Genomic DNA, 13,801 nt, shown 5'->3' with positions numbered 1-13,801 from the left:
GACCTACTAGAAGTGTATGAGACCTGCTCTCCGCCTGTACTTTCTTATTTCCTCTTTCTTCCTTATTTCTGCTGCATTGATTCTGGAGAAACATAGTTGATTAGTTAGATAGTTGTTGAATTTTATTCCTCAAAGGCAATTTCACAAACAGCTCTATGAACGTAGAGGACACACAGAACGCTACCAAAATCATCATTTGTTCATGCTTATCATCATGATCACAGTATTGCGCAACATTATATTTTCCCTACTGCTTGTCAACTCCAGGAAGCAACATCTTCCTTTTTCAGTGGTAAAATGTTCCAAACAATCGTCATAAATCCATGGGAAAGTGAACCAGGGGAAGCACCTGAATGAGTGTTGCTTCTCTGTCTCTTCCTGTCACCTTCTGCCTGGGCCATCCATCGCTGAGGTGGGATTTGAGCAACAAATTGAGTGTCTGTCTCCCTTAGTCTTTTTCTTTCATTCAACGGTCTGCTTGCTCACTCAAATCATGAACTATTTGTGAGTCACACGGTGTTCAATATAACTCGGGTCTGAGGGAAGCGACAAAATGACAAACAGAGAACAGAGAACAAACAGGCAACAGACGCTGACACGGAGAAACGGAAGAGGAGACAGAAACACAGAGAGATACAGAAAAGCACATGTCTATAAACAACATAATCTATCATTCTGCTCTACTGAATAAATATCAGTACCAGCATCTACTTGGCATAATTAACAGGAGATCCCTGGCCTACATGCTGTTAGAATCTGCTCTGCTAGCACAGGAGTGCAGCCAGACTGGCACGTGGACTGTGTGTGGCTACAGCCCTCCAGCGGGCGAGCAAGGGGCCGAACAGCTGGAAATGTGCCTGGGATACAAGCGCCATCCCTACAGAGAGACGGGTGTGCTCCTCTTCCCGCTGCCTCCAGGCCAGTAGGCCAAAGCTTCTGCTGCTGCTGCTGCTGCTGCTGCTGCTGCAGGGGAATCTCCTCTCCACTCCCTTACCACAGATCCACACTGAGTGACTGCAGGGCCGCCTCTCAGAGCAAATAAAAAGGCTGCAACCAACCTGTATGCCATGCTGCAACACTCACACACACACACAGGAGGATCTACTTATACTCTCACATGCCACAAGGCCACATTAAAGGAGTGCTTCTTTCCTATTCAGTGCACATCAGGGGCTTGATGGAAAATCCGACACCAGGACTGGAAATCACTTACAGTCTTTACACAGGAGCAAAATGGATCCACACTGTGCGTGTCAATGAGTGTCCCTCCTCTCAAAAAAAGCACTGAGCTAACGTCACAATCCACATTCAAAAACCAGACAATCACATAGCAGTCGCAGCTCTCCTCCAGCAAATGCATCACAATGGGAATAAATATTTTAATGAACAACCAAATACGGCATTTTTTTTAAAACAAATCCAAGGAATTCGATTGAAGATTTGATCAAAAATGTAAAAAAAATTTAAAAGAAGAAGAAAAACGCCATCCTGCTGAAGAACACATGATCGAATCAGACATCAGACACCACATCTAGTATGATTTACTCTGTTGATATCACCATGAATTTTGCAGGAAGGAAGGCGTTCAGTCACAGTCTAAAAAAAAAATCACGCGTAAAAGAAGGTGTGCCATTTTTTGCGCACCGCTGTGATGTGCTTACGAGGAGCAGCCTTACCTGAAACGGGGTGAATCTTTTATACATTCTTCAAAGTCCACCGTCATTTTTGCGTTTTCTCGTGTATTCCCACTTCAGTCTGCCAATGTCATTGCCCGCGGCGGGATGTCGCTTGAACCTTGCGGATGGTGACTGGTATCCCCTGACGCGCAGCAGTCTGTCGCTCTTCACCCGGTGGCACCGTGACACAAAATGCGAGCACAGCGAGCGGCAGGCAGATCACTACTACACTGCTGCCGCTGCTGCCGAGACGGGCGGGAGGCGTAGCTGCGCCGTGGAGACTGAGAGAGGAGAGGAGAGCGCCGACTAGTTACGAACCGCCGCAACACCCCGGGAAATCAGGCGGAATCATAGGAGGATGAAAGTCACTTGGAAGAAGGTAAAACCTGACTGGTGTACATCCAGACAGTATCACCACTCCCCGTGTTACAGTAATACTGATGTGTCTGTACACTGAACAAGTAGGCTAGTCCATGTACAATTTTTAATGAGACAAATAAGGTGAATATGAGTCATATTTCAGAATTAGGCTACATTTGAATAGTTACTACATTCCCCAGTTATTCTGACAAATCTTAAATGCAGCCAATCGGTAGAATAAAAGCTCAGTGGTTAAACAGCCTACTGTCATCTCCAACTGTGGAACACTTCCTTAATAATTTTGCCTGCCATATTATAAAATACGCCTAATGAACCCACGTGTCTAAAACATTTGGTAACTCTAATATCCATTGTGACAACCTAAATCATATTAGCCTTTAGAACTAATATATATCCATATATAAACCTTGTCAGATTTCTTACAGTGTATTGTGCAGTAATGATCTGTCTAAAAAAAATAAAAGAAACATTCAGTTCAATCATCCGTCTCAGATCTTCATTGTTGTCAGAAGTCTGTGGTCTCCTTCTTGCCATTTTCACATTGTTCTAATGGTCCTCCATTGATCGGTCTTCATCCCCACCCGCAGCTGACCCATCTCTCCAAATCATAAGCTCTCTGACCTCTGACTTCCAAGGCAGATGGCTTTGCGGCTGAGCACAGCGACATGCACCCTCCGTGGAGTGTGACGCCATCAAAAGGGGACCGGCACGACTAAAGCCTGTTCTTTAATGAGCACAAAGAAGAAAACGTCTTGTTAAGACATTTCACACTCGTGTTTGCATGTTAGTTTGATGTCACAGGTGTCACACACAGGAAGCGTACGTCCAACGCGTGGTCAAACCTGTTGCCAAAGATGGCCAGAAGTGAGATGTTCATGTGTAGTGTCGTTTATATTCGACACAATACGGTGCTTTAATCTTTGTTCTCAGTCCGGTTGTTGTTAGGAGAACAAAGCGCGGAGATAGCAGTAGTGGTATAATACTGATTAGAATAGTAGGGTGAGCCACTGAGAAACTTTACCCGGCGTCTCCAATGCTCTTCCGGACTACAAATTTGAATGAGCCTGCCCGGAAATGCGGTTCCTGTTTAGGCTCCCGCTTCTGTGTTGTCTCTGCCGTAGTCCGTCGCGTCCCCTCAGTCCTTACACACGACACGAGTGCTTCTGTGGGGGTCTGCAGAAGTCGCCCTCCAGTCTCTTGTATTAAATATTAAAAGAGGCGGTAGAGGCGATGTTTATGTCAGGCTTGTGCTGACGTTTGGGGAGACCATGAGCAACTGTGCACGCTACCTCATCTTTTTTCAGTACATCGGAACAAAGTACAGGTAAGTCACGCTGCTGCTGCTGCTGCTGCTGCTGTTACTGGCTGCTGTTAACGGTGACTTGTGTTATTGCTGATATATTCTTTCATTGCCGTTTTTGCAGTGGTGTAGTGAAAGTGCCTCCACACCAGGTGAATTACAAAGGGGTCCAGGATCACTTGGAGGTAAGTTTTAGCAACATTATTGTATTAAGAGACAGAAAAACAGGCTAACTAAGTTCTTGTTTAAGTGTTATTTGCCTTTTATTGTATAGTTGCCTCTGAAATGTGATCAGACACTATTTGAATTAGCTGAATAGCATTTACCACATGGACAACCACGTGTAATTTAAGGTTGTGCAAAAGCTTTCATGTCAAATGCCCAGTTCATTCAGAGTTTAATACAGAAATCCAACTATAACTCACACCTTTGTAAAAGTTATAATGTTCAGTTTTTTCTTCATTTGTATGGCCATGTTGGAGGATGTAGTTTGTGGTGTTGCTGAGTTGTTCTGAATTATACTGACAGGTGTTTCTGTTATTTTGTCCATCTCATTTGTATTAGTGATGGTGACTTAAACGCTGCAGACAGCATCGGCATCACAGCTGGGCTTCCTAACACAAAAGCTTGAATGTTCAGATGGCTGTGGGCAGTTGTACTCAGCAACAAGCTGACTTTATTTTTTCTTAGGTTGTTACAGCAGATTATTCAACTCTGGCTCTTGGTGTTGGTCATCAAGTGTGATTAATCAAATGATTTTGACTGAGGGATGAATCAGGAGTGTGAAAGGAGGACACGTGCAGTCTTAAACAACACATGATGCCTGAAACCTTTTCAAAATATCAAAAGTAATTATTTCAAAAGTTATTTTCTTTCTTTTTAATGTGCTTTTTATTTCTTTAATGTCCTCTGTGAGTGCAGGATGCCTTAACGAAGCTGCGGCCGGTCAACCCGGTTTCTCTGTCAATCTCCAGCAGAACAGACGCGGGTGTTCACGCTTTTTCTAACTCTGCCCACTTTGACTTACTTCGCAAGAACAACAAACCGCCATTTCCTGAAGAGATTATCACTGCGGCCCTTAACTTCCACCTGAGGCCACAGCAGATCGGGTGAGTCAGAACTCCTTGGATGAGTGCAAAAGTTATTTGGTTGTGGTAATCATGTAACTCATGATCAGCTTTCAAAATGTTCTTATTTTTGAAAGCGCCTACAGTGGGTCTGTATTAATGTCGCATTTTTACCTGAAACATAAGAACCACTGAGTGACAGGCGGCTCTTAAGAATGGTATACCAGGAGGAAATGAATAAATAACTTCATCATTTATCAGAGTGACAATGATAATATAAGCCACAGTGACAATGAAACAACGTCTGAGGGCATCTTCTGGATTGTGTACATATCACTCTGCACTGTTTTCCATGAATAACATTCTGTCATATCCTGACTGTAGCAGACACTGAGAGAGGGTGAGGAAAGACAAGGTTAGAGCACCAAACAGATACTAACAGAGTCTGCATTAAGTCAGAGGAGTGAGAGTGTGAAACAGGCGAGCCGTTTGGGAGACAGAGAGAAGAGAGGAGGGAGGAAAGGGAAGCTCCCAGCATCTGTTAATCCCTAAACCTGCAGAGAGAAGGTTAGAAAGGATTATCTCTGCTCTGCTTTTTGGTCTCCATCCATTAATACACACACACACACACACACACACACACATACTTGAGCTAAATTGAAACTACTGTCTTCATTAATATATGAAACCTGCAGTATTAAATGTTATGAAGACGCTTCATAATAGACTTGTTATGAAGATTTATAGGCTCTAAACTTTCTTATATACACAGTGCCAAATATATTAAACCACCAGTGAGGTTCATACACAGTTCCTGTGTTTTGATTTGATAGAAGTTTTCATTCTTTATCTGTCGTGAAAACTCATTGACCTGTTCAAATTCCTTGAAATCACATTTTCATGACTTTGTTGAAGGCAAGAAGTAGTCAGAAAGAGTTTCTGTTACAGTAACAATCAGAATATGGCTGCTGGCTCGTATCTTTGAGTCTGCTGCATCCCGAGAAAGGGCTTCCAATCAAGATTTAAAACATAAAGTGCATGGCATAAAAATTACACCTCCAGTCAGTGGTACACTTGCCCTGAAAAGGGCCTCAATTAGCCTGAAATGAAAGGCCCTTTTCCCATAAGGAGAAACTGCTGAGTAGCAAAATGGTGCCGTGCCAAACAATGCCCCAGTTCTGAAATGTGTGAGGCCACGCTTTGTGTACTGCTTATGAAAATTTTACATGTTTGTGTGTGTGTGGTTTAGGGGCCAGGCAAAGGTTTTCACTTCACATTAGAGCAGGCGCTAAAGGCAGACACAAGAGTTTCCTCTGCCTCATGTCACACCCAATCTCCTCCCCTGGAAACCTAACCTAAATTCTCTGTAACACACACACACACACACACACACACACACACACACACACACACACACACAGATGGACTGTACATGCACTGCTGTATACAGAAACAGAGATGCATGTACACATACATGGGAGGCGTATATATGCTTATCATCTGTCTTATTGTTCTGTACACCCGTACATGCTAACACGCTGTTACCCCGTGTCACCTCCTGCTTTATGTTACACACAACACACACGTGTATGAATGAATGCAAACTTTTTGTACTGGCATGTGTGGACAAACAGAGCAGGATTTCGGTGTGGTTTGTCCAGTCACAATCACACGGTCGCAGCTGGATGTAGCTGTTTTGTTTTGTCTACACATTAGCATTAAAGATTCCTCACTCGTCAATGTTTCATCACTAAAAAGTACATATCTGAGATTTTACTTTCATTATCAGCTATGATCATGTGCCAGTAAATGATTTAACATTTTCCAAAAGAAAAAGTTGAAAACAAAGCTGGAATTCTTACTCGATCACTTAAGCAGTTTCAGAATTTAGACACATTTGGCACTTTGTACGTGGATTCAGTTACATGCGTAGGTCTTTGATCAGATTCCAGTTTTTCAGTCCACTCTGATATGGCACACACACTCATAAATTGATCCACACTGGTTGATTGAATCATCAGAGGAAATTGGGTCTGACCACGTTAAGATTATCATATGAAACATCCCTGCTTTTGTGCCTTTATGTTTGCATAGATACCCAGAAAGTATACAGTGTCAACCCTGACTGAGTCACATCAGAGAGCTGCGGTTGTTTACTCCGTTGTGATGTCAGCTTTCACATTAACTGCTCTCTTGTCACCCTGCCAGGATCACCAATGCTTACCGCGTCCCTGATGATTTTCATGCCCGTTATCGGGCACTGTCTCGGACCTACGTCTACCGACTCGCCCTGGGCGTCCCCCACAACTCTCTGCTTCCCATCACAGAACAGAATCTCTGCTGGGACCTCCGCAACCCGTGAGCTATACCACGTTATGCACCGCCCCTCCCTTCATTCACTCATTTGTCATTTCACCCTTCATCCTTGTGTTTGTTATTGGCCTTGTAAAACCAAAAGCTCGAGCTCATACTCAAACTCAATCTAACAAGTATGTCCAGACACACCCTCAGTAAGCTCACGCCAAGCCTTGCAGAAACAATGACACATTAAACACATGAATAATCCACACGTGCCGTGTCGGAACTGCAAATTAGGGCCAGTCAAAGAAAGTATTTTATCTGAGCTGACATCCCAAAAACAAACAAAGGAAACGCTTGGGGGGGTGGCGCAGAAATGGCGAGCATTTCATATTGGAAGGAGGGAACAAACACATTTCAGAGAGCGTACGTATCAGCGTTTGCCTGCTCTTCACTTTTTTTGGGGAAAAGTAGGGCAAGATAAGCTGCAGGCTTATAGACATGCAGAACAACACCCACGCACAATACCCTGACTGTGGGTTTTTTTCACTCCGTCTTTCCCTCTCCACCCGTCTCCTTCCCTCCACTGCACTTTTTTCTTACTACCTCTTTCTACTTCTCCTTCCATCCCTTTTTTTTCCTAATCTCTCTGGTGCCTCTGCTTTGTTATCCTGTCTCTCGTTTTCAGCATCTATCTCGTCCTTCCACTCCTGAGCGTCTCAGTCTCAGCAGTCTCTCTCTCTTTGTCTGTCTGTCTCTCTCTCTTTCTCTCTCTGTCTGTCTCTCTTTCTCTCTCTCTCTCTCTCTCTCTCTGTCTGTCTGTCTGTCTGTCTCTCTTTCTCTCTCTCTCTCTCTCTCTCTCTGTCTGTCTGTCTGTCTCTGTCTGTCTGTCTGTCTCTCTTTCTCTCTCTCTGTCTGTCTGTCTGTCTCTCTTTCTCTCTCTCTCTTTCTGTCTGTCTGTCTGTCTGTCTCTCTTTCTCCTCTGTCCGTCTCTCTCTCTCCTCTCTTTGATCTGTCTCTCCCTCATCACCCCCCCCCCCCCCTTCTCCCACTGCAAAAAATATCCATTTCCACTCTTCATTTTAATGCTGAATGTAGTCTTGAAGTCCTTGAAGTTTTTCCAGTGAATTTTTCACACATTAAGAGTTTAATTTGATTAAAATTAATTTTCTGTTGGTTGCTGTTAGCTTTCTAATGTTTGCCTTTATGATATTGCATCATATTACAACGTATCAATGCTTTTTGGCTAAAATGTGTGCCATTTTCTAACTTTCCTTTAAAAGTATTACTGCTAAGTTATGGATAGAATGTAGTCTGACCTGATCTGGGGAGGATCAAGCATCTCTTGTAAAAATGCTCAACAAATCCGCTGTCGGGATTGCCATTTCAGTGGTCAACGTTTTCATTCGTGACTTTCAAGACTTTAATTAGTGACTCACTTAGCACACTCCTCCGTTTCCCTGCTCGCTGTATCGCTTCCTGCCTCTCTCGTCGTCCGTCAGATCACATTTAAGCAATGAGAGAACCACAAGAGTGAACACTGCCTCTCTCTCCCTCAAATGAGCTTGTCGTTGACATGCTCAGCTCTCTCATGTGCGTCAGAAAATTTTAGATTATGTAAGTCAAACAATAAATTATTCTACTTGGAAAGCAGGAACACGCAGGCCTGAAAAGCTGCCGTACTTAATGTGTGCACCACATCCCAGCTCGTCATGCAGGTCGCTTTCAAGTTTCACTATCACAATGAGCCTGCAAAAGTTGACTGAAGAAGTCTATTAACCTCAGAATGTTAAAAATCACTCATAAAAATGTTTTTTTGTTACGCCTCTTGTCAGGCAACTGGATGTGGAGGCCATGCGTGAGGCTGCTGCCTTGCTGGTTGGGCGTCACGACTTCAGCAGCTTCAGGGCAGTCAACTCTGACATACCTTTTAAAGACCCTGTAAAAACACTGGATGTAGTCGACATACAGCCAGGAAGCTCCTTTGGACAGCCGCACTTCCACAGGTAGGCTTTATATATTCAGGTAGGTTGAACACATTACCTACTGGCAATCTCCACATATGACCAGTCAAAACATTTATTTATGCAAGGTGTCACAATGAAACTGCATTCATTTTTTGGGGCCACTTCAGGTAAATGCAACAAACTGAAACAAACATTTGCATATTTTTGTCTTGTACAGATGTTATTGTGAACATTTCAAAAACAAGCAACATTAGCATTCATGAGATGCACTGTTCTTTTACCTCTGTTTTGGTCTCCACCAACTCCTGTGGACATGTCTGACTTTTAAGCTGCTAAATGCTTCAGTACGATCACCAGCTAGTTGCCCGTCTGCTGTTTGATGCAGCAGTCAGTTGAACAATTCAAAACAGCCTCTCAATTTCAAGATTTTATTTGTTTATCCTTTGACATTTTAGGAAATGCTTTTGTTTGTTTTCATGACAAGAGTTACATGAGAAAATCAATGGCATTCTTGCCTACCCTAAATGTGGAGCTACCAGCACCTCCAGCGCTGACTGCTTAACATGTTCTCTTGCTGTTTCCCCATAACCAAATGTGATTGATTCTCTCACCTGACTTTTGGAAAGAAAGCACATAAATGTAATTCCCCAATTTTCAAGCTAGTCTTTATAAAAAGTGATGTAGATGTGCAGAGCACACAGGAAAGGACTCATCTGCTACTACGGGGACCTTCGTTCAGTTCTTGGGTAGCAGTACCTCTTGTTTGTTTGTCTGTTTCAATGTACACATGTCTGAGTATGCAGGTGGGAAATCTTTAAAAAGTATTGTTATTGGAGCAGCACTTGTCGCTTTGAAATCTAGGGTGAAATCTAGAGGGCTAGCGTGGATCTGTGGCCCCCCAGTAGCTGCTTATTGCCGTGGGTTAAAAATAAAAAAAGGTTTGGCAGACTGTCACTGAGGTAACACACAGCTTTCTGCAGGCCTCCCCAGGCCAACAGTGGAGCAAGCTATAACGCAGTGACTAGAGAGATGATTATTCCAAATTATAGAAGGAAGCCAAGAAATTTACCAAATTATGAATGTGCTTTTCCACTCTCAATAATCTTCCATCAACTGATGCTCAAGAAGTCGGCCAAAGTTTTAAATCATTTACAGTCACTCAAATCAGCCAGCTGTTCATGTACAGCGAAGAAAATTTCCCTTTCAAGCTGTAATCGGGCTCAGTGCTGTGTTTGATGTGATACATAGGTGAATCACAGGTCAAATAAGACTCAGAAGTAGTCTTTTCCAAAGGAAGTGTCAAAAAACCTTTATTGTCTGTGAGAACTGAATCACATCCAGTTCAGAACAGTCTGTTCATTTATTAAAATAATAAATGTCACAGCAAAATCTATCAAACATGCTCTCTGGCAAGATAGCATGTTCAACTGTGACGCATTACTCAGGTAGAAGTGTTTTTGTTTGTGTTAATTAATGTGCTGTTCATGTATCTATGTGCTGCAGGTCATGCAGGTTAATGTACATTAGACAACATTGATTCAACATAATCCACACAAGAGATCAGTTGGGGGAAGGAGAGAGAGAGAGAGAGAGAGAGAGAGAGAGAGAGAGAGAGAGAGAGAGATGGGCTTCGGGAGATTACACACCCATGGGGGTCGCTCTGTATGCCAAGTACCACTTTCATGGGCATTAATTATTTGCCCTGAAAATATGGTGCACAATATGGACATGAGCAGACTGGTAGCAGTTCACAGAGTAAATGTCACGTAGTCCCTTAACCCCAACACACGTGGTGCAGTAATAAGCTGTGAGGATCAGGGCTAGAGACCCATATCATAGTGTATTTGTGCTTAAGTGTCCATAGTTGATGCCTGTGTTTATTTTCATCACTAAATTCAAGAGTTTGGTCTAGACCTGCTCTAATCTAATTTTGTATCGATTGCCATGAAATTTTGGTACAGACGTTCATGGTTCCCAGCGGTTGAATCTGTAGTGATTCAGTTGGTGATTCCATCAGTTTTCCTGTAGGGCCACCATGAGGTTGAAATTAAGTAAAATGTCTGGACAACTAGTGGATGAACTGCCATGAAATTTGGAACGTGCATGGCATATGATTAATCCATATCAAAATGGCTAAAAAGTGTATTTTCGGTCTATAAAATAAGTGATTAATCAATTAATCTTTTCAGTTTTATTTCAGCCAGCTTGTGTTGTATGTGTTAGTGTTTGTGTTAGTGTCTCACTCTTTGTCACTGTCAAGTCAGTTAATTAGTCAAAGGAGACACACACACACAGATACATAGACACAGCCTTCATCTAGTGCAGATGCTGTCCTTCACTGTGAGTCCATGGTCTAACAGACTTGCTGTATAAATCTGTCTCTACACTCCTTACACGTCGAATGTAATCAGACAGCAAGCGCTGAGTCAAATTTGCATTTGACCCAATTCCTCCCATGTGTCTGCTTGCTCAGTTCACTCTTTCTTCCCCAAAAAATATAATGTCAGTCAGTTTGGGGGAAAATGTGAAACAACAAAACATGACTGAAAAGAAAAATTGACTGTCAAATTGGAAAGAAAGAGGAGGAAATTCATATTGGTTATGGCAAAACAAATAATTCTGTTGTCGTCAGCAGCGTGTGACATTTAAATAAATCTGCGTATGAGGAGAATCCCCTGCTTAATCGGATGCCTGGCATGAGCGTGAATGTCACATCAGCCTACAACTCTGTTCACACAGTTTGGGAAACATCTAACAAAAGAGAGATAAATCACAGAGGGGTCAAAACACATAATGGACATAAGCGATAGGAGCCTTGTAGACTGTCATGCCTTCAGGACTTGATGTTATTATTGTATTGTTTCATGAGAAGTTGCAATGCAACAGTCAATGCAAACATGACATTTAATGACAGTATATTGTTTATTTATATATACAGAGTCAGCCAAAATAATGTATACACACATCAGGAAAAAAGGGTAATGCCATCTGTTGGGAAAACATTGTACAGCAGTACACAGTGTTATCGTAATTTGATCAAACTTTGAAAGAGGTATCTATATATATAGAAGTACTTATACAAATTAAATATTTTTGCACTTTTTTCTTTTTCTGATGTGTTTATACATCAGGAAAAGAGCTGACCTTTAGCTGACCCTGTATCTATCTATCTATCTATCTATCTATCTATCTATCTATCTATATATCTATATATATATATATATATATATATATATATAGCACACATTTGTACAAATTTAACTCTAGTTTTGTCTTTTTGTTTCCTTCCAGAGAGATACAGTTCTTGGAGCTGACTTTTAGAAGCAAATCTTTTCTCTATAGACAGGTTTGTTCCTCATACTGTCCACAAGTACATTAAAATCTGGAAATGTGCAGATGCGTTGCTGTTCATTGTTAACAGGCAGCACCATCTGCTGGTGATGACTGAAAAACATGGATCATAAATAAGCCATTAAAATTTTGAAGAATTTAGAAATGGCCTAGATAAGTGCACCAAACCGTTTTCGGTGGTATTTTCATTCTTATTAATCTATAAATTGGTGCTTTGGCCTTGTGCTGCAGGTGCGAAGGATGGCAGGTTCCCTGGTGGCGGTAGGCCAGAGGCGGCTGTCGGTGCCCCGGCTAAAGGAGATACTGGAGGCTCGAGACACCCGGGCCTATCCACAGGGTATGTCTGCGCCAGCCCATGGCCTCTTCCTCACCAGGGTGGAGTACAGCAAAGCAGGTGAGGAGCCTGCATAAAGGCCTAAATAAATCTAATTCAGCAGAACCCATTCAGGGATCTGTTTATAATATTGAAAAATGGCTGCGTAAAAGTACAAAAATAGCCTCAATGAGTGAACTGGGTAGGTTTACCACTCTAGCTCTGGGGAACAGAAAACCTGTATACACCTGCCTGGATGGATGAATATTGTAGGTTGTCAGCTGCTTTCCACTCAGGCCCTGCCATAAATACCTACCGAACTAACCTGACTGACATTTCAGTTAATGTCAATTATTTTATTGGTTAAGTACACATTTGTTTGGTCTGTAAAATATACAAAAATAGTTTTCTAGAGCCTAAGGTGACCTTTTCAAATGTTTGTTTCTTCCAAAACCCAGTGGTATTTATTTTATAAAGCACCAAACCCTGAGAATATGTAATCAGAAAGTTTGCTATAATAAAGAAAAAGATAAGACAATTAATCAATTAACAAAATAATCTGGTTTCAATCTTATCTCTTTACCTCTTGTATGCTCTTCAGACCTACAGTATTCACCACAGAAATCAGAGGAACAATTGATATCCAGTGGAAACTTGAAGGATTAAGTCTACGCCATTCAGTCATATTGGTAACGTGTTTCTGTGCTACTGAATGCAATGATTGTAATGAAGCTTTTTTATTTATTTGTATGTTGTTTTTCTCACAGTGGCTTCGCTCAGTGGCCCTGGTGGGTGCTTTTAATAAATCTTTTTCCACACTTATATAAACATCAGACCACAAACCGATGAACATCTACATGTTCTTTTAATTCAATATTAAGAATACATAACTGTGTCCATGAATGCAGCTCAGCTACAGAATACCACACACCTTGAACCTATCACTGTCTACACGTGACCTTCAGGTTACAACAGACAACTTGCTTTAAGCCTAGTTAGGCACTACGATGTATCAACTGGGTTTTCATAGGTTCTGACAATTACCAAAGAAGGTATACAACATGTGGAGAAGAGTGTTAAGCTCTATAGCCAAAACTGCTGTGTGTGTCCATGGCTCTTGTACAGTGGCATTACATTATGGATCAACAAAGTGCACACACTCTCACTAATAATGTATACATCCAAATGTCCAAATAAAACTGCAAACACTGCTTCTTTACCCAAAAGTCTTCACAGAGCATTCTCGTGGATTTTCAGCACACTCTCACTCGCTTCTAATTTGGCTGCATCAGCTCATTGAGTAGAGTGATTTTCAGCAAGTTGTCTGTAAACAGTCCATTAAAAGCGAACTGCCACCAGCAGTCGTCTCAGTGCCGGTGGGAGCTAGATGAGGTTTGTACAAGGTTCAGACTGACCAATCACTGCCCTTATTGTTCCAGCGCATTGAT

At 42.1% G+C, this 13,801-nt stretch overlaps 2 protein-coding genes across 6 annotated transcripts in view; one reads left to right on the top strand and one right to left on the bottom strand.

The window, feature by feature from the left end:
* Window positions 1-2,514, bottom strand: part of acap3b (ArfGAP with coiled-coil, ankyrin repeat and PH domains 3b) — a 53,034-nt gene extending 50,520 nt beyond the window's left edge. For 2 of the 5 annotated variants that reach the window (XM_046384262.1, XM_046384264.1), the window contains exon 1: window positions 1,677-2,513. In XM_046384262.1, coding sequence (XP_046240218.1) covers window positions 1,677-1,723 — 47 coding nt within the window. In that variant the 5' untranslated portion in view covers window positions 1,724-2,513. Of the gene's footprint in view, window positions 1-1,676 lie in introns of all 5 variants that reach the window. The other 3 variants (XM_046384261.1, XM_046384263.1, XM_046384265.1) reach the window with 2 other exon arrangements.
* Window positions 2,515-2,682: 168 nt separating this feature from the next.
* pusl1 (pseudouridine synthase like 1) lies at window positions 2,683-13,173 on the top strand. Its single transcript, XM_046384267.1, has 8 exons — window positions 2,683-3,381; window positions 3,482-3,542; window positions 4,279-4,466; window positions 6,633-6,782; window positions 8,558-8,728; window positions 11,981-12,035; window positions 12,272-12,434; window positions 12,955-13,173. Exons 1-8 carry the CDS (start codon window positions 3,326-3,328, stop codon window positions 13,017-13,019), a joined length of 909 nt encoding a protein of 302 aa, XP_046240223.1. The 5' UTR covers window positions 2,683-3,325; the 3' UTR covers window positions 13,020-13,173.
* The last annotated feature ends 628 nt before the right edge of the window (window positions 13,174-13,801 follow it).

Source organism: Scatophagus argus, chromosome 3 (genome assembly GCF_020382885.2).
Source record: "Scatophagus argus isolate fScaArg1 chromosome 3, fScaArg1.pri, whole genome shotgun sequence".
In the NCBI taxonomy this organism is placed as follows: domain Eukaryota; kingdom Metazoa; phylum Chordata; class Actinopteri; family Scatophagidae; genus Scatophagus; species Scatophagus argus.
The sequence above is the reverse complement of the archived record's forward strand: the minus strand, read 5'-3'. Positions and strand labels throughout refer to the sequence as shown.